The 18,751-nt window shown below is 41.1% G+C and overlaps 1 protein-coding gene across 8 annotated transcripts in view; it reads right to left on the reverse strand.

Annotated features, from left to right (window-relative positions):
- The window catches only part of dot1l (DOT1 like histone lysine methyltransferase), a 77,398-nt gene that overhangs the window by 39,012 nt on the left and 19,635 nt on the right, over positions 1-18,751 (reverse strand). For 6 of the 8 annotated variants that reach the window (XM_033046916.1, XM_033046915.1, XM_033046910.1 and 3 more), the window contains exons 2-10: positions 14,966-15,009; positions 14,431-14,505; positions 10,609-10,696; positions 9,142-9,370; positions 8,825-8,919; positions 8,183-8,245; positions 3,964-4,019; positions 1,619-1,698; positions 599-667 (exon numbers count right to left, since the gene is read on the reverse strand). In XM_033046916.1, the coding sequence (XP_032902807.1) occupies positions 599-667; positions 1,619-1,698; positions 3,964-4,019; positions 8,183-8,245; positions 8,825-8,919; positions 9,142-9,370; positions 10,609-10,696; positions 14,431-14,505; positions 14,966-15,009 (799 nt within the window). The remainder of the gene's footprint in view (positions 1-598; positions 668-1,618; positions 1,699-3,963; positions 4,020-8,182; positions 8,246-8,824; positions 8,920-9,141; positions 9,371-10,608; positions 10,697-14,430; positions 14,506-14,965; positions 15,010-18,751) is intronic. The other 2 variants (XM_033046909.1, XM_033046912.1) reach the window with 1 other exon arrangement.

An 18,751-nucleotide genomic window follows, 5' to 3' on the forward strand; every position in this document is an offset into this window, starting at 1 on the left:
ATTCTCCAAAAATAATTAGTGCTCTACATCTGTGCTTTCTAATGCACCGAGGGATGTTCCCTCTATAAAGGCCATAACACCATAATATTGCATGTTGCCAATTACTTATCTAAATTATTAGTTAAATATTTGAGAAACTTGCTTCCCAATTATTCTATTTACTGGAGCAATGTTCATGCAAGATAAGCAACGTCCACTCAGTAATGAAAGTAAATAGTAAAGAATTGATGCTTCCTTCTGGGCAAAGATGTTGAGCCATAAAGCACAGCAGTAAGATAACAAAATTAACTACTCAACTTCAATTAAACAGAAATTAAGTATAAAATGATACTATTATCATAAGCAGAGACAAAACTAATTGATTTCCCGTCCAGCAAAGGACTTTGAAAGAGAGACATGAATATTGACATTCCTAATGCATTTCATCCATTCAATTAAAAAAAAAAATTTGAGAACTAAGTTTAACAAATTAGTCATAAAAATGCAATTTAATTTCTTATCCATGTAAAATTTTGACAAAATAGATTGACGGGTCTGGGGTTGGAGACATATTATATTTGAGATTTCCAATGATATTTCACAACAAGTGAAAACTTACCACTCAAATTCCTGCTGTTTATTCTGAAATTCAATGGTGCAAAGGGCTTGGAAGAAACAATTTTGCCACCTGTGAAAATGACAACAAACACCATTTGTGTTCCTTATCACCATTAATTGCTTGCCTTTTCAAATTAATGCAATTAATATTGATCTCAATTTAAATACAAATGTATGCATAGGTTAGTCAATTAAAAAATTGCAAAACTAGCCTGCACCCAAAACATCCATGACCTTGAACAACCATCAAATAGGGTTCTGTGTCCCGACACAAAGATAGGTTATATACCATAGCTGTTCAATTTAATTTGTTTCTATTGAAGATGGGAGTAATTGTAGATGACCAGACCAAGTAGATCTAGTTTGGAGTGGGGAGATGTGCATAGAACAATGTGAGGGAAATGCAAGTAGAAATACAAATGATTTGAAAGAGAAATTTACCATGGATTGCATAACACACCCAACCAAGTGCCCATATTCACAGAAAACTATTGAACAAGTTAGGGGAAGTATGTGAAAATAAATGTACAGAAAAATGATTTTAAAGTTTTAAGTTGATTACCCTGTTTGCAATCTTAGTTCACTCTTGATAACCTAACAATTATGCTTCACTAATGCACACCAATTTAAGAAAACCCAAGTCACATTTTATCTATAAAATGGAGTACAATGTACACTCCTGTTGAAGAATTTCACTGAATCAAAACAGCACAGAATATATCCGGGCACTTTCAGTTTCTGGTGCTACCCTACCCAGACTTTAACTATTTGCTACAGAAAGAGGTTTAGCTATTTTCATATCATCAATTTGAAATTGAAAACTCCATGTTCACTTAAAAGTATTATCAGGATTGCAAAAATATGAAGCATGAACAACTAGGTTCTAAATTCAGATTAAAATGTGACCAAGATTTATAATCTAATATTACTATTGCAATTTTGCAAAACAAGTTGATTTCAAGCAACCAAGCAAAATTCGGTACTAACAAAAGTTTAGACGAAGGCCAACAGATTTTCTTACCTTCTTTCATATTTGCAAATCGCTCCTTCAGCTGGTGATCCACCTCGGGACCAAAGGCAAAATTATTCACAAACACAACACTGTAAAGAAATACTGAAAATATAATCTTTCAACCATTCAAATTTATAATCTAAAGCAGTGCACATATAATTACATTAATTCATTGTGTTAAATTTTACATTGTACCAAAGCATACAATAACTCAAAATACTAATAATTGAAAACATCTGCATTATTTAACATGGTGCCAAGGATCAGTCGACAACTATAGATGCGAAAATGTCAATGAATTATGAGAAAAATTCAAACAGTTATTACCAAAGTATAAAATAATGAAATAACAATACAATAATAAAAATACAAAGAATTTGAAGCACTCAAGCAGCTGGAGTCATATGGCATGGAAACAATCGCTTTGGCCCAACTTGTCTATGCTGACCAGGGGCTTGTCTCATTTGTCTACGTTGGCCCAGATACCTCTAAACCTTTCTTAACCATCTATGTGTCTAAACGTCTTTTATGCATTGCTACTGTTCCCACCTATGCACCTTCCTCTGGCAGCTTGGTCCATATACCCACCACCGTCCGAGTATAGAAATTGTCCCTCGGGTCTCTTAAATCTTTCTCAAGCTTTGAAGTTTTAAGTCTTCTACTCTTTTCATGGCAATTGCCAAATGGAAGAGTAGCTCAAAATTTTCTATTATATTTCATAACATGTACTACATTTATTTCAGCAGTGACTTTATGAACGTTAATTTTCTTTTAAGCCCAAAAAAGACTTGATTCCAAACTAAAAATGAAATAAAACTAAAAAACCCTGCAGCTACTGCAGATCAAAACCCTCAATTCCGATGGGAAGGCAGATTTGAAGATAGCAAATTCTAATTCAAATTAAACTATGACCATTTTAGGAGGAAAATGAGAGGGTTCCGAGAAAAAGTCAAATCTGTCTCAAAAATTTGGGACTACATGCAATCCTAATGCCAATTTTCAAATACTGAACAGATTACCTGAAGGTAAAAATGAAGCATTTGTCAGATATAAAATCATGATTAGTACCTGGGGATGTTTTACTAGAATGAAGAAAATGGGATTCAAAGAGAAAAAGAACCTTCAAATCAAGTCTGGGCAAGCTACCTAGCGTGAGAAGTCTATTTTAAATGAACATACATAATGCTGCAACTATGCATTCCAATTAGCAGTCTCTTAACATACTTCTCAGCAACCTTGGCATTCAAGTTAATAGTTTCTTTGCCATCTTGTAAACATTGTCATATACATTTGTGCATGTGTTCATTAAAAACATAATATAGTTGCAATGATTAAATGCCACTTTTAAAAATGAGAACTGGTTGCAAGGCATTTTTTTTTTGACAATACATTGATCATTATACAAAAGACTACTAATGCATAGCTGAGATGACTATCACAAAGCACAATAGCACATGTGACATGAATCAGGAATATGTTTAGGTTTTGTTATTAACAAATGGAAGGATACTTCATACCAGATTATAGAAACAATGAGATCATACCAACAACTTTGCTTGTGAGCACAATCAAGACTAGTCATTAGCATTACCAGCCAGAAAAGATGCAGTATTAGTTCTGGTTCAAGGGTTAATCAAGGAAAAGACCCAAATATCAATAAGGAAATATTCAATAAGGAAATATTGGAAAACAAGTTTCAATTAACAGACTCCTTGTGGTCTGGCAGACAGACCATATTCACTCCCAAATGGAGGCCACTAATTGCTCATCCACACATGCACTGCATGCACAGTGGAAGATCTCCTTGAATCATTGTAAACATTTACGTGCAACCATGCGTACTGCTATCGTGCTTCAATGGGCTGTCAACCACACTGATGTCTAACAGGCGTCATCAGTCAGTGAGAATGGTTGACGATGGCCAAATTTATATTCTAAAATACATCAGTGAACCAACGGCAACGATCTGAAAGTTTCAAGGTGGTTTTCAACTATGGAGACTTTTTACTTCCAGAATTTAAATAAAGCATTACTTCAAATTCTCAGATGGTTACAGATTTGAAATCACTCTTAGAACCCTCCAGTTTCTGGATTACCATTACAATAACTATTATTCATTTCCTAGCACATTTTTCTGGTCTTTTTGAAAGAAGTGTTGCCCATGATTTGTGGAGATGGTGTAGAACATATTTGAATGCAACTTGGGTGCAACTTGGGTGCAAAGTCTGTTTGAAATGGCACTATTTTTCTTCAAAGTTACAGTTCCTGTTTGCAAAGACCAATGCACAAACCTCAACAGCAACAATAAATCTTAAATCGTAAATTGAAATATATTTTGCTGTTGGACTGGTCACCTTGTACTTGCAATTTTTTCTTTCCATTCTTCAGAAAGGAAATCACCTTTTTCCAGCTGAAAGAAATAAGAGGCAGCTCAAGTGGGTTCCCTTTTGAACAGAATGTTCCTATACATTGGAGAAAAATACACGCTTGCCAAGGCATGCACGTCAAAAAAATTCTTCAACAATTACTGATTCAGAACTTATTGTTCGCTGTCCAGGCTTTTCAGTAACATCGCTATTTTTTTCCCTGCAAATATTACAACCTTGGAATTTTCAACATTACCAGACTATTACTAAGATCTTTTATAGAGTTTTGTACATACGCTCTTTTTCACAATATGCCTGAGCCCTATTTAACAACTGTGGGAGGCAAGTTTAATGTTCCAACATTCTATAATTAAAAAATCACTCACTTACAACAATGATCACAATAAGGTTGATGAGTCACAAATAGTCTTGGTCTATTATAATCCAGCCTTTCAAGTGAAGAAAGGATTGTTGATCTATATTTAGATAGACTTGCGAGTAAAATTATATTCAGCAAAATAAGAATATTCATGTGCAATGCCAGAGAATGCATACAGAATGTTAACCTGGGGTGAACAGACTGAAATTTAGCACGCAAATTAAACACACAAAGAGCTAACTCAACTGAAACAACTCTAAGATTACACAAAATCAAAACTTAGTTAGCAAGTCAAAAGGTTCTGGAACTAAAACTGCAGCGCAAGCTGCATTACATACTGGTGGTTTCAGTACAAAATTAAGGAGGGTGTGGTAATGCAGGCAAAAGACATCTAGGATACATTGCACAATGCCTCCTTGTTATTCATTTAGATGGATGTAAATTAAAGAGTTATGGTGCTCTCTCGATAACTTTTCAGCATTCCGGTTTCAACAGATTCCAGGAAAAAAATTCATGCTTTCATTAGTTTCTTATTGTACACAATTGTCTGCTTTTGCATACTTAATTGCACCTCCAAATAATCCAGTTAAAAAGCCAGTAATATCGTCATGCAAGTTCTCCTTTAAAGTATAATTGAAAGGCATCGTAGCACGATATAGAGGTAAACCAGGCTTTGCTAAAAACCATAAGATGTTAATAGGAGCAGAATTAGGCCGGAGGGCCCATCGAGAATACTCCGTCATTCGATCATGGCTGATCTATTTTTCCCTCTCAACCCTATTCTCCTACCTTCTTCGCATAACCTTTGGCATCCTTACGACTAAAGGCCTCCACAGCCATCGATAGCAATGAATTACACAGATTCATCACCTTCTGGCTAAAGAAATTCCTCATCATCCCTATTCTAAAGGTGCATCCTTTCATTCTGAGACTGTGCCCTTTCCAACCATTGGAAACATCCTCTCCACATTCACTCTATCTCGGTCTTTCAAAACAATCCTTATTAAGCGGTAAAGGTGATGGATTTGGAAAGTTTGGAACCAGTTTAAATGATCACCATCATTCCTTTGTTTCACAGCAGTGCCAGTGGTGAAGCGATGGGACACATGCAGACAAGAGGTCCAACTGAGAGTAACAGAACACGTTAGAAGATGGATTCAAATGGCGATTTCATTTAAATGGGGCAGGAAGAATCTTGCAGATCAAGAGATTTAAAATGTAACCTATGCAACACTAGCAATGTTGGTTAGCAAGTGCCTCTCTGATCATAAGCTTATACGGTTCACCATCCCTTCTCCAACACCTCGCCCCCGCTTCCTCCGAGAAATCACCTTCCGTAATCTAAAATCCATTGATCCCCACCATCTCTCTGACCTGCTCTCCACCACTCTCCCCCTGGACTCAACCCATATCTCACCTGATGATCTCACAAACCATCTCAACTCCACCTTGTCTACCTCCCTTAACACTATGGCCCCCCTCAAAACAAGAACCGTAACTTTCAACACATCTTCACCCTGGTACACACCTGCACTTCGTAAACTGAAACAGACTGGTCGCCGACTTGAACGACTCACAAATAAATCATCTCTCACAGTCCACCTTGAAGCTTACAAACTCCACCTCACTGACTACAAAGATGCCCTCATTGCTGCAAAATCTGCCTACCTCTCCTCCATATTCACCGATCCCTGCCTAAACCACAGAACCCTCTTCTCCACAGTGGGCAACCTCCTCAAGCCTCGAGCCAACACTCTCCCTACCTCTACTCTGGATCTCTGCAACTCATTCCTCCACTTTTTCGCTGATAAAATCAGCACCATCTATCAATCTTTATCCCCTGTACCCGACTCCCCAGCATCTACTCCACCACCTACCGAGGCCCCTCCTTTCAACATCTCCACTGACCTCCTTACCCCTCCTCCACACTGCTTCCTCTCCCAGTTTGACCTGGTCACCCCTATTGAAATCTCCGAACTCATCAGCTCTTCCAAACCCACTACCTGCTCCCTCGACCCTCTCACCACTCCCCTGCTGAAGTCCTGCCTCCCCGTTCTCTGCCCCTACCTCACTAATCTCTTCAACTCCTCATTGTCCCAAGGAATTGTCCCCTCCGCTTTCAAAACTGCTGCTGTCACACCAATCTTAAAGAAACCTGGTCTTGATCCCTCCTCTCTCATTAACTACCGCCCCATCTCAAACCTCCCCTTTCTTTCAAAAACCCTGGAGCGTATCGTTGCGTCGCAACTTCATTCCCACCTCCTTGCGTATAACCTACTTGAACCCCTCCAATCTGGCTTTAGCCCCCTCCATAGCACAGAAACTGCTCTCCTCAAAGTCCTCAACGACCTCCTCACCTCTGCTGACACTGGTTCCCTCAACATCCTCATCCTCCTCGACCTGAGCGCAGCCTTCGATACAGTGAGCCATAACATCCTGCTCACCAGATTCAAAGACCTCGGCATTGAAGGCTCTGCACTCAGCTGGCTCCGTTCCTACCTTTCCAACAGATCCCACTTCATCTCTCTCCACAACCACACCTTTGCTACAGCCACAGTCACTCAAGGCGTTCCCCAAGGCTCCGTACTCGGCTCCCTCCTCTTCATCATCTACATCCTCCCCCTTGGTCAGATACTCCGCCACTTCAACCTGGACTTCCACGGTTACGCCAATGACACCCAGATCTACCTCGGCACCAAATCCCCCCACAACCCCCCCCCCCCTCTCCCATATCAACTCCTGTTTGTCAGCTATAAAAACCTGGATGCAACATAACTTCCTCAAACTCAACAGCGATAAGACAGAATTCCTCCTCATAGGCTCCAAAGCCACACTCAGCAAAATCAATAACCTCAATCTCACCATCTACGGCACCACTGTCTCCCCATCTCCCCAGGCCCGCAACCTTGGCGTGATCTTTGATTCCACCCTCTCCCTTGAGCCTCACATCCGCCATGTCATTAAAACCTCCTTCTTTCATCTCCGCAACATCGCCAAACTCAGACCCTCTCTCACACCTCCCGCTGCTGAAAGACTCATCCATGCCTTCATCTCCTCCCGACTGGACTATTGCAACTCACTTCTCCTTGGCATCAGCTCCACCTACATCAACCGACTCCAGCTGGTCCAGAACGCAGCCGCCCGACTCATCACCCACACCAAATCCTGGCATCACATCACTCCAGTCCTCAAACAACTTCACTGGCATCCCATCTCCCACCGGATCACCTACAAAATCCTTATCTTCACCTACAAAGCCCTCCACCATCTGGCCCCCCCATATCTCACTGACCTCCTCTCCCCCTACCAACCCTCACGGTCCCTCAGATCCACATCAGCCGGTCTCCTCTCCATCCACAAGTCCAACCTCCGCAGTTTTGGGGACAGAGCCTTCTCCAGGGCAGCTCCCAGGCTCTGGAACTCCCTCCCCCAACTGATCCGCAATTCCGTGTCCCTCACCATCTTTCAGTCCCGCCTCAAGACCCATCTCTTCACCTCTGCCTATCCTTAGCCCCACGTCCCCCTCCCTTTTCATCTGTGCATTAATTGCCTCATATTGTGTTTTGAATTGAATTCTGTCTTTGCTTTGTATACTAGTCATTTCTCTACTATTTATTTCATTCCCCTTACATGTTTTTCCTCTACCTGCTAAATTTTTGTAAGGTGTCCTTGAGACTCTTGAAAGGCGCCCATAAATAAAATTTATTATTATTATTATTAATTATAGCATGTAGGTGGCAAAATTTAACTGCAAGAAAACGCTCATCACTTAAATTAAACTAATATTTTTGGAGCTTGGGGCTAAAGCTTAGCATAAAACGCACTTACAGTGTACTCCCCATATTTCTTCCCGTACCATCGCATCCATTTCCTGAACTCTGTATCCATTGCCTTTGTAAGAATGAGAAAAAATAATATCATGAATATTTGGATTATACACACAGTGGTTGATCAATTAACTCAAGCCTGCTTCAAAGTTATCATGCCAGATCAGAGAAATTTTCATTATTATTCATTCAAGGGATGTGGACTTTGCAGGCTGAGCAAGAAATTTAATTGCCCTTTTAATTGCCCTTGAAAAGGTGGCAATGATGAGCTGACTTCTTAAACTGTTGCAGTCCTTGAGGCATGGGTAAACCATGCTGTTAAGGAGGGATTGTAACTCAGCGACTGTGAAGAACACACACACACAAATATATATACACATATATACACGCACGTATACACATACATGTATACACACATATATATATATATATATATATATACACACGCACATACACCAACCTTCTCCCCCCAAATACCACAAAGTCTATAGTCAACAAAAATCTCATCACTCTCAGATTTAAAACTAATAAGTGAACCAACATTAAATGCAATTTTGTAAGAGTTCCAAATGTTTAACATTCTTTTCATATCAAAGTGCTTTCAAACTTAATTCCTGAAAGAATTAGCCAGATTTTGCACTACCTCAGCATATTTTGCAGGTATATCTGCCTTTTCAACACCATAGTAATGCTTGCAGTGTGTAGCTGCAGCAACTTGCAACACGACTTGACCAACTCCTTGAAGGGAAAAGGGAAAACAAAAATCAGTTGGCATTCAATAAAAATGTACACAAAAATCAATGTGACGCAATCAGTAAATAAGCCAGAATTATTATTTCCCCCCCCCCCCCACTATAAATTACTTATTAACTTGGGTAAATGATACATTAGATGACACACAAAACAAATTCTTCAGCCTTTTCCCCATAATTATCTTGATAAAATAATAAAACTTCTTACCACTTCCCAAATCAACAAATGTATCATCTTCAGTCATCTTGATCTCATCAATCATTTGCGCGACTAAATCAAACGATGTTTCTCCATAAACTTCTGGAGAAAAGGGTTCATAATTGTTCAGTTTCTCTGGATCAGTTACTGAGTGGTTGTAGACCTGTTGCAGAATATGTCGTAGCAGGCCTTTGCTAGGGCGAATATTCAGTTTCATAGACTGTGTTGTCCCTTTCCACTGTATTAAATGGAAGATGTACTTGGTTAGAAAGGCCACTCTTCTGTGCTAGTCTAAGCATAAATCAAGTACAATATGCAATAAGTTGGAGCTTCAATTAAACATCTGCTCACCACAAAATAGCATTTGAAGGAAAACAGAAAGCCATATATGATCCTCTCAAATTATATCCTAAACTGACAACTCAACTAATCCTCAAGTTACCCCTCCGAACTATAACTACTTGTATTTACAAAGTGGTGTGACAACAGTACAATCATTTCCCAGGATCACTATTGGATACATTTATAATAGACAGTGCCCTCCATAATGTTTGGGACAAAGACCCATCATTTATTTTTTTGTCTCTGGACTCCACAATTTGAGATTTGTAATAGAAAAAAATCACATTTTTATACATTTTGGTTTCACCATGTAGAAATTACAGCTGTGTTTATACATAGTCTCTCCATTTGAATGGAGCAGAGTTTATTTCTAAAGCATTAATGCAAAGGCAAGAAATTAATGCAACCATTATCACTATTTTTTTTTTTTTACTTTCAATGGGTTTCAGTCAGAGATGCAGAGCAATCTCACCCCTTCCAATAAATTCCAAATTCGAAAACAGCAAGACAATGCTTCTTTAAAGATGTCAAAATACAAAATAGACTACGAGAAACCATTGTGCTGCTGCCGAGTCCAGGGAAAGAATGAATCACGTATCTCTTCAGTTCCTCCATTTGATAACACACCGAAGAGGAGATCCTTATTAAATGCATCCATTTAGGAGCAGATGGCAGCTTAAGGTAGTCAAACATGTTCCCTACCTAACTTTTGCATTTCAGTACTTGCCAATGGTTTCCTTCAATACCTAATGTCAACTTTCCTTCTCACCACTTTTCCAAATTAAAGTACTACTAATTATAGGAAGGGCATGTTAGACCATACCTCCAAATATAATCAAAACCAACTCTAAACCCCAATTCGGCTCATCACACAGTGTACCTCAGATGCAATGTATCTCAGACTAGTTTGTGTACTCATCTGGAACCTAGATCTAGCTAAAGTTGAGATACATGCACATTGTAAGAATGGAAAATTATCTAAAAAAGCAGGGAAACAAAAAAAATTGGCCAAGGCAATGAAACCAATAAAATCAAAGATGGGTTTTGGGCTGAATGTTGGACAGCTTACATTTTTTAATTAATGGTAACTTTTGTTTAATTGTTTAAATACAGTAAATAATTAAAATCGCTCACCAACTGCTGAATGCTATCCATGGCCCGGTTGTACTTATCACAAAGCTTTTGCATACTCTCAAAACTAGAAGAGTAAGAGTGTAAATAACTGAGAAACCAAAGTGAACATTGAGTAAATATGTTAAATGATTAATCATCCTGGTTATATGAGAGAGTATTTACAAATGACTAAACTTTGACATGCAATCTTCGACCTCCAGTATCACTGTACATAAAAACATGTACCTTGAATACTCTGAATAAGGATCTTTAAGAGTCAACATAAAAGTCAAAAATCGAACTATGATGAAAATAAGTATTTGTCAGATCCCAGTCATTTTCAGATATTTTTAAACCGCTCTAGTGAAATTTGTTTTATCAAAGTCTGTAAGTAAATTATCAAAGCCTGTAAGTAAAATATTCATGCTCTTCTAAACAAGTCCAAATGGATTCTGTGGCTTTCTTAGCTTTATAGATACAGCTATGGAAACAGGCCCTTTGGCCCACCGAGCACGCCGACCAACGATCACTCTTACACAAGTTTTATTTAATACACTAGGGACAAATTACAGAAGCCAAATAACCCACAAATGGGCTCTTCAATGGAATGAGGAAGGAAACCAGAGCACCAGGCTGCGGAGGAGCAGCAGCCAGACCAGCGAGTGAGTGGATTGGCTGAAGGAAGGTTTTCTCCTAGGTTAGTAAAGTTCGGGAGGTTTAAAAAGAGCGCACGGGGCAATAAGCGAGTTTGGTATTCCGTCTGCGCATGCCCGTGTCATAGGTCACTAGCTACAAAGTCTCGGCAACGGTGGTGCTGCATTATGTGCAGGCTTGCGTTTCGTCCGGGGTGCTCTTGTTGCTGCTGGGCCGTCCCCGTCCCCTCCCCAGTGTCCCGTCCGGAGGTGTCCGGGGTGGTGGGGCGGCCCCGGACTTGCAGCCGCTGGCTCCAGCTCGCCGCTGCCGGGTTGGCCTGCAGCCCTCCACCTCTACCCCCCCCCCCCCCCCTCGGTCTGACACTGGGATCCTGCAGAAGATGGGCAGCCGTCAGCTGGATGAACTGGCAGGGGGTACCATAGGGGCAGAACGCAGTTCGGCCAGGCCGTGGGTGAACTGGCACTTGTCGCCGTAGCGGCCCATCGGGGAGCGAGTCCCTCTGTAGTTGGAGCGGGGTTGGGGTTGGGCTGGAGTTGGCGCTGGGCCTGGGGGCCGGTGTCCCATTGGTCCAGACGTCTCCAGTCGCCACTCGAGTGGGGGGAGACTCGAGTGGGGGGAGAACCGGGGACGGTCCAGTGGCGGTTCGGCAGCGCTTGCGGCTGCAGGGACACGGGTTTGATCCTGGCTGCAAATGAGGCGCAGTTCTGCGGATGTGAGCCCGTCCAGTCACCCCCCCCCCCCCCGCCCAATCTCTACCAGCAATCAGAAGCCAACAGAGTAGGAAATTACAGTTGCAAATCACAGGGCCGGCGGAAGATGAAATTAAACATACTTTGGATTGAAGCCTTCAAATGTTTTGAGTAACCAGTGAAGAAACAACTGCATTCAACATCAAACTAATTTAGTTTAATCTTGTGGACAACAAGAGACATTTTCTTTATTCAATTTACATCCACAAAGGTTTTTGGAGAATTTGTAAATCTATAAATCAGCTGAAGAAATAAAATCCACCACAATTGCCCAGTCTTCAGCCAAATAATGGTCACGTAAGTAATCTCAAGCAGGAAAATTGAAGCTAAGCATTGAAAATGCGAGACAAACATAAATGTGCAGGTTATACAGACTGAACATTGATACGGTTACAGAGTACTGTGTTCCTTGACTAAATATTCAGAGAATGAGAATTACAATACCACAATTTGGATGTAGTGTTAAACAATTAGAACATGCGAGTAAGAACCTGTCAGAGGGGTCAAAAAAACAATTAGTTCAATGAATTGCAATAACACACCACCTAACTATGCAGTCAGGATTCTGGATCATTAATCACGAGACAAGTTTGAATATCACAAAGACACCCGTTGAATTTTAGTTCAAGTAATTAAATTAAGTTGGAATGTAGCGTCAACAACTGTAATTCTGAAACTTCAGTAGACCATTGCAAAAGCCTACTTGGTTCACTAATAACCTTCGGACAAGAAAATCAGACACGTCTCCTCACCTCAACACCAATGAGGTATGGACAATAAATGCCAGCATTTCCAGTAACATCTTTGTTCCCTGAATAAATATATATATATTTTTTTCAAATGCATAGATGCCCTTGCATAAAGAAAAGCTAATCTCAGTATAGTCTGACCAAAAAAAAATCCCAATTCAGGTGGGCTCATCTACATAGAAAATCTCTTAATTCTACCAAATCTATCAGCAGTTCGTGTAAATAGCCCATAATCCTCTGTGTGTCAAAGTCTTTCAAGTAAATTTCATATTAAAGAACCCTTACATAAACTTTACTAATCACCACACAAAGAGTATTTAAGAATGCACTATTTTTAGAATCTCAGGTCTGCCTATTCCAATAAGTGGCTCCTGGTTTTCATCCCTTAGAATGAACAATGCAGTTTTGAGAAAATCTAAGAAAAAATTGCTGGAAATATTCAGGTCACATCTGTGCAAAGGGAAATAGAGTTAGCATTTCAGTTTTTGTTTGTTTTGTTTTTAATATTCTAGGATGGATATATGGAATTTGTTCAACTGTCTTAATTTCCACTATAGGTGGGTCTGTTACAACACGATTGTTGTGTTGTAAGAAATCCCACATTATAGAAAATTCCTTTGAAAACAATTTGTGTCAAATAGGGAGGAGGTGGTTAGGGACTAGAAAGTGCTTGACATTTTTTTCCTGCAGAATTTGCAAAAACAGTTTTTTTTTTAATATTGGAAGTTAATTTTGGTTACTGCAAGCTAAAATTATTGAAAGTTGTAGGTTACATTGTTTAATATAGTATAATTGCACCAGTATCAATCAAAGTCATTGCTTGTTAATTTCACTGCCCACAAGCGGTGAAACTAGTTGATAGCCTCTATGGAAACAGTTCTTCGTCACTGTGACAGTTTTTTTTAAACCAAGACAGTGTATTTTCTGCTCATCAATTTCCAAAGTAACTTAGACACGAAGAACCACAGATGCTGATTTATAAAAAAAAACTTAGCCGGTCAGGCAGCATCTGTGAAGAAAGTGAATAGGCGATCTTTCAGGTCGGGACTCTGCTTCAGACTGCAGAAGAGTCCCAATCCAAAAAAACACTTTATTCTTAGAATAAAGGGGAGGTCATTTAAGACTGAGGTGAGAAAAACCGTTTTCACCCAGAGAGTTGTGAATTTATGGAATTCCCTGCCACAGAGGGCAGTGGAGGACAAATCACTGGATGGATTTAAGAGAGAGTTAGATAGAGCTCTAGGGGCTAGTGGAGTCAAGGGATATGGGGAGAAGGCAGGCACGGGTTATTAATAGGGGACGATCAGCCATGATCACAATGAATGACGGTGCTGGCTCGAAGGGCAGAATGGCCTCCTCCTGCACCTATTTTCTATGTTTCTATGTTACCACCTATCCATTTTCTCCAACATTTTCTATCCTCCAAAGTAACTCAAGTGGTTTTCTAGTTACCGTTTGAAATAGTTTCATAAACAATTCGGCCTGCATATACAAATAGTGTTCCCCAATTCATCAGTCGCATTATATCCCATTAACATTATGGAAACACATGATATAGCAGAACTACCTGTACTCATAAACTAGATATAATATTTCAAAATAACATACATCTCTTCAGCATCAGCATGATTCACATTCAAATGTTAATTTAATTGTTAATTAAATTCAAAATTATCAGAAGACATCCTTACCATTTGGTGTCATAGTCCACTAGCACGTAGTTTTCCATAGCAAGCTTAAGGTCAGGGACTTCTTCACAAACCCATCTGAAACAAAATATGATATATGTTCAGCTTATTACTCGGCATCTAAGTGGCCGTCAGAATGGCACAGCTGCTGCCTCATAGCGCCAGAGGCCTGGGTTCAATCCTGACATGTGCTGTCTGTGTGGAGTTTGCATGTTCTCCCAATGTATCCTCTGCATGCTCTGGTTCACCCCACTCATCCCAAGGCCATGCAGGTTTTTCCCATACAATCCCAATAATTAATTAATTAATTCAATCGACCAGGGTATTGAACAAAGATATGCATCATGGCGGTCTTTGCCTGGGGTGGCTGAAAGTATGATTTTAAATGTGCGTGCTCCATTTATCAAGTATTCAACCTGATTCTTTCAGCTTCATTACATTTTAGAACAAATCTTAATTAAAATTTACATCTAAATTACAAGAGATAACTGGAATAGAGAATACAAAAAAAAATTAATAAAACCGCTTCAATTCTTACCGGATGGTTTCGATAATTTCATGAGCAGCGTCATGATGTTTGTCCTACAAAGACAAAAAATACAACAATATGACAAATGCAAGATCATTAAGGAATGAAACAACTTGCTGTGCAATTAATAAGCGAGTTCGGTTTTCCGAAAAACGCAAGGAATCATGGGATCTATCAAAGGTCAACGCTATAAAGAAAAATCAACGAAGCGCTGTCGATACAGTGAGTATAGTTTGGGTCTGATTTTTTTGTCTTATTTCTAGCTTAGGTGAGACATTCTCAGCAGCTGCACGCACACAGACCCGGGCCTCATCCGCAGCCAGGATCGAACCCGGGTCCCCGGCCCCCGCGGAGAAGAAGCACCAACCCCAGCTCATCTCCGCCTCTCCCACCGGACCAACCTCCAGCCCTGGACCATCGACACCAGCGGCCTCAGGCCCACAGCCAGCGTGGAGAAGAAGTCAACTCCAGCTCAACCCCGTTCCAACTCCAGAGGACCCCACTCCCGATCGTTCGCTACAGCGACAAGTGCCAGTTCGCCCATGGCGTGGCCGAGCTGCGCTCCCTCAGCCTCCACCCCAAGTACAAGACGGAGCCATGCCGCACCTTCCACACCACCGTTTTCTGCCCCTACGGTACCCGCTGCCACTTCATCCACAACCCCGAGGGGGAGCGAAGGCCCCGGCCTCGTCTGTGCCAGAGCCCCAGCCTGGGCTCAGCCTTGTCCGGCCCGGCGCTCGACTGGGCCGCGCTGCGGGTGGCCTTCAGCCCCGACCTGGAGTTAGTGCTGGCCCGGAATCTGGGCTTGGGCAAGCGAGTGGGAGGTTGCTGCTGCCGCCAGCACCACCAGCACCAGCAGCTCCAGTGGGCGCCCGGCCTGCCCATGGCCGGCAGGAGCCCATCTGCAGACTCTCTCTCTGACCAGGTTGACTCCAGCAGCAGCGGCTCCGAGTCGCCAGTCTTCGAGCAGAGCTGGCAGCTGCCCATCTTCAGCAGGATCTCCGTGTCGGGCTGAGGGAAGGGGGGTGGAGGTGGAGAAGAGAAATGAATCAGGGTGTTGCCTCTCCCAAGCTGTGATTGGGTGCCGTCTCCCATAGGGTGTCACCCTCCCCTCCGGCTTTGTGGGGGCTGTTGTACCCTAGTGTGAAAGACTGGAGGGGGAAAGGGGCCGTGGCATCTTTCCCATTGAGAGAATGCAAGTTCGCAACAGCCACTGGAAAAGGCGAGAGGCACCGGCCCGCCGGGGGAATGCCCCCCCCCCGGCCGGAGCCAGAGCAGAGCCAGCGGACAGGGACGGCCCAGCAACAACTCAACAGCACCCGCAACGCCAGAGACCCGACCATGGATGAAACGCAGGCCTGCACACCACAGTTGCCGAGAATGTTTATAGCGAGGGACCTATGACTTGGGCATGCGCAGTCGTAATACCGAACTCACTTATTAAATGCAGATACTCCTTTGACAAATAAGGTATGGACTTAAAATATGGATGTGCAGAAGTCCCTTAATAATGTTTTAAATCTTAACTGGGTGCAGCTCAAATACACAGGAGTGCCTAAAATATTTGCAATATGAATACTAACACTAAACTGAAATACATGTAGGTTAGTTAGCGGCAAGCATACGCCAGCCAGTTAGATCACACTGATTTGCTCCGACCGCACCCCATATCGATAGATCTGCCAAATACAATATGGTAATCTCAAACCTTGAAAAAATAATTTCACATTGTTTACTGAGGGTGATGGTTGTGAGAGTGAATAGATCGGGGTGGGAAGAGGCATTGGAAAGGAGCCTTTGAGGATTTGCATTATAGAAGAAAGGAGCTTCCTGGTTTTAATTCTTAAATGGTCCAGCCCTAGTTGCAATACACTCTATTAATCAGAAGTCATCCAGAGGACAGATTTTGCACAGACACTCTACTAAATACTTGTCAATACAAATACCTTGGTTAAATCACCTTCAACAATTTAAGCTAAAAGGAAATGCAACTCATATGTCTGCCTCATTTCATAGATTTTTTCCAATCATGTCTGAAATCTTTTGAACCATAGTGCCATTCTGGAGATTGCTATATTTGTCTCCAAGTCTCAAATGTCCTCCAATATGCACTATTCCGAACCAAATACAAATTCCAATAGTCAATCTGCTAGAGATGAAGATCAGTTTGCCATTAGCTTAAGTATGAATCTTATGTCCAAAGTGGATGACATCATAATTTACAGTGGTCCAGAACTTGCTGATAAATACCATAGCTCTACTTGAAAATGCAACCAAGTTCAGGATTTCAGCTTAAACCTATCGAAAGACAAAAATACCAGAGGAATCTGTTGCCAAACTCCCCCACTGGATTATCCATGGAGTCAGCAAAGCACAACGTGCATGGGATCTCCATGCCTACTCATATGAACAGAGATTTTAGGGCTCCAAGGAAGAAAGGTAAGAATAAGGCATCTTATTCCTCAGCCATTATGTGGATCAGGCTTGCACAGATTCTCAATGCCCCATCTTTTAGGAGCCAAACTTGAATTCAAACTCAAGGCAAATTTAAGTTCAATCTTTTGAAAATGAATTCAGTGAGTAAGACTAAAACCAGTCTTAGGCAGCAAGTGACAAATTTATACACAGCAAAATCTGGTCCCTTAATTCCATCTGCCACTGTATCTGTCATCTCTCATTCAGTTTACATTCCCTTTGATGTATACAGCTGTGTCACAATATCATCTGCAAATTTGGATTTATTATAATTTCATCATCAGTTCCTATTGAATTAATCTAAGATTCCTTTGTGCAGGTCCTTAACTTTCTCTGCAGAAAGAACAAAGTTTGGATAAAAAGGAAATGTTGGAAATATGTAAAAGGCAACAGATTCAATAAAACAAATCTATGAAAAATTAACGTGGATCAATCAATAAAAGAATCAGTTAACATTGCTTGACCTTGTTAACATTGTTTAACAAATGGTGAACGTGGTTTTATGATCTTTCGTCAAAAGAAGAAAAGGTGAGAAAACAAGCATGTTTTAAGATGTAAAGCAGGGAGAGGGTTGGAGAGAACAAAGGGAATGTCAATGACAGAGTGGACACCAAGGCAATCCAGAGGGTATTGAATAGAATGGTGTGTGAAAGAGGGCGGCAAAGGTTTGTTAACACTAACTGCTTTGTCCCATGAGATGCAGGAAAACAGAGCAAAACAAAATACTGGAACTGAGTGTTAATTGGAAATATTAAATAAAAGAATATTCAGGAAGTCAGGTGGCATTTCTGAAGGAAGTAAACAAAATTAATCAACATTACAGGTCAAAGACCTGGCGGCAGAACTGGTCAGTTTTGACACACACTGGAAAGGTTGGCTATCCGATTGCTGAATTTATTGTCGAGTCCCACCCAATAGCTGCAAATGGCCGTCTCAGAGGATGATGCGTGCTTATGCTTGTGTTATGCTTCATTGGAGCAGTGCGAGCTTTTAAGAAAGAGATCAGAGTTTGAATGGGATGGAGAATTAAAGTGACAAGCAACTGGAAGCTTATGGTTGTCCCTGTGAACTGAAGAGTTCTACAAAGAAGTCACCTAATCTGCATCTGATTTCTCCAATATAAATACGACAACAAAGTGAGTACTGAATGTTGCTCGTTAAATTGATATACAAGTGAATCACTGCTGGTTTCCCTGAATGGTGGGCAGAACAGAGTTAGAAAGGAGAGTGTTACAAGAGAAGGTACAGCGATGAGTTGTTCAGGGCTTGGAAGACTAAAACAGAGTTGAGGAGGGGGCTGCTCTTAAACTTTAACTACTG

This window comes from Amblyraja radiata, chromosome 29 (genome assembly GCF_010909765.2).
Source record: "Amblyraja radiata isolate CabotCenter1 chromosome 29, sAmbRad1.1.pri, whole genome shotgun sequence".
NCBI classification, from domain to species: Eukaryota; Metazoa; Chordata; class Chondrichthyes; order Rajiformes; family Rajidae; genus Amblyraja; species Amblyraja radiata.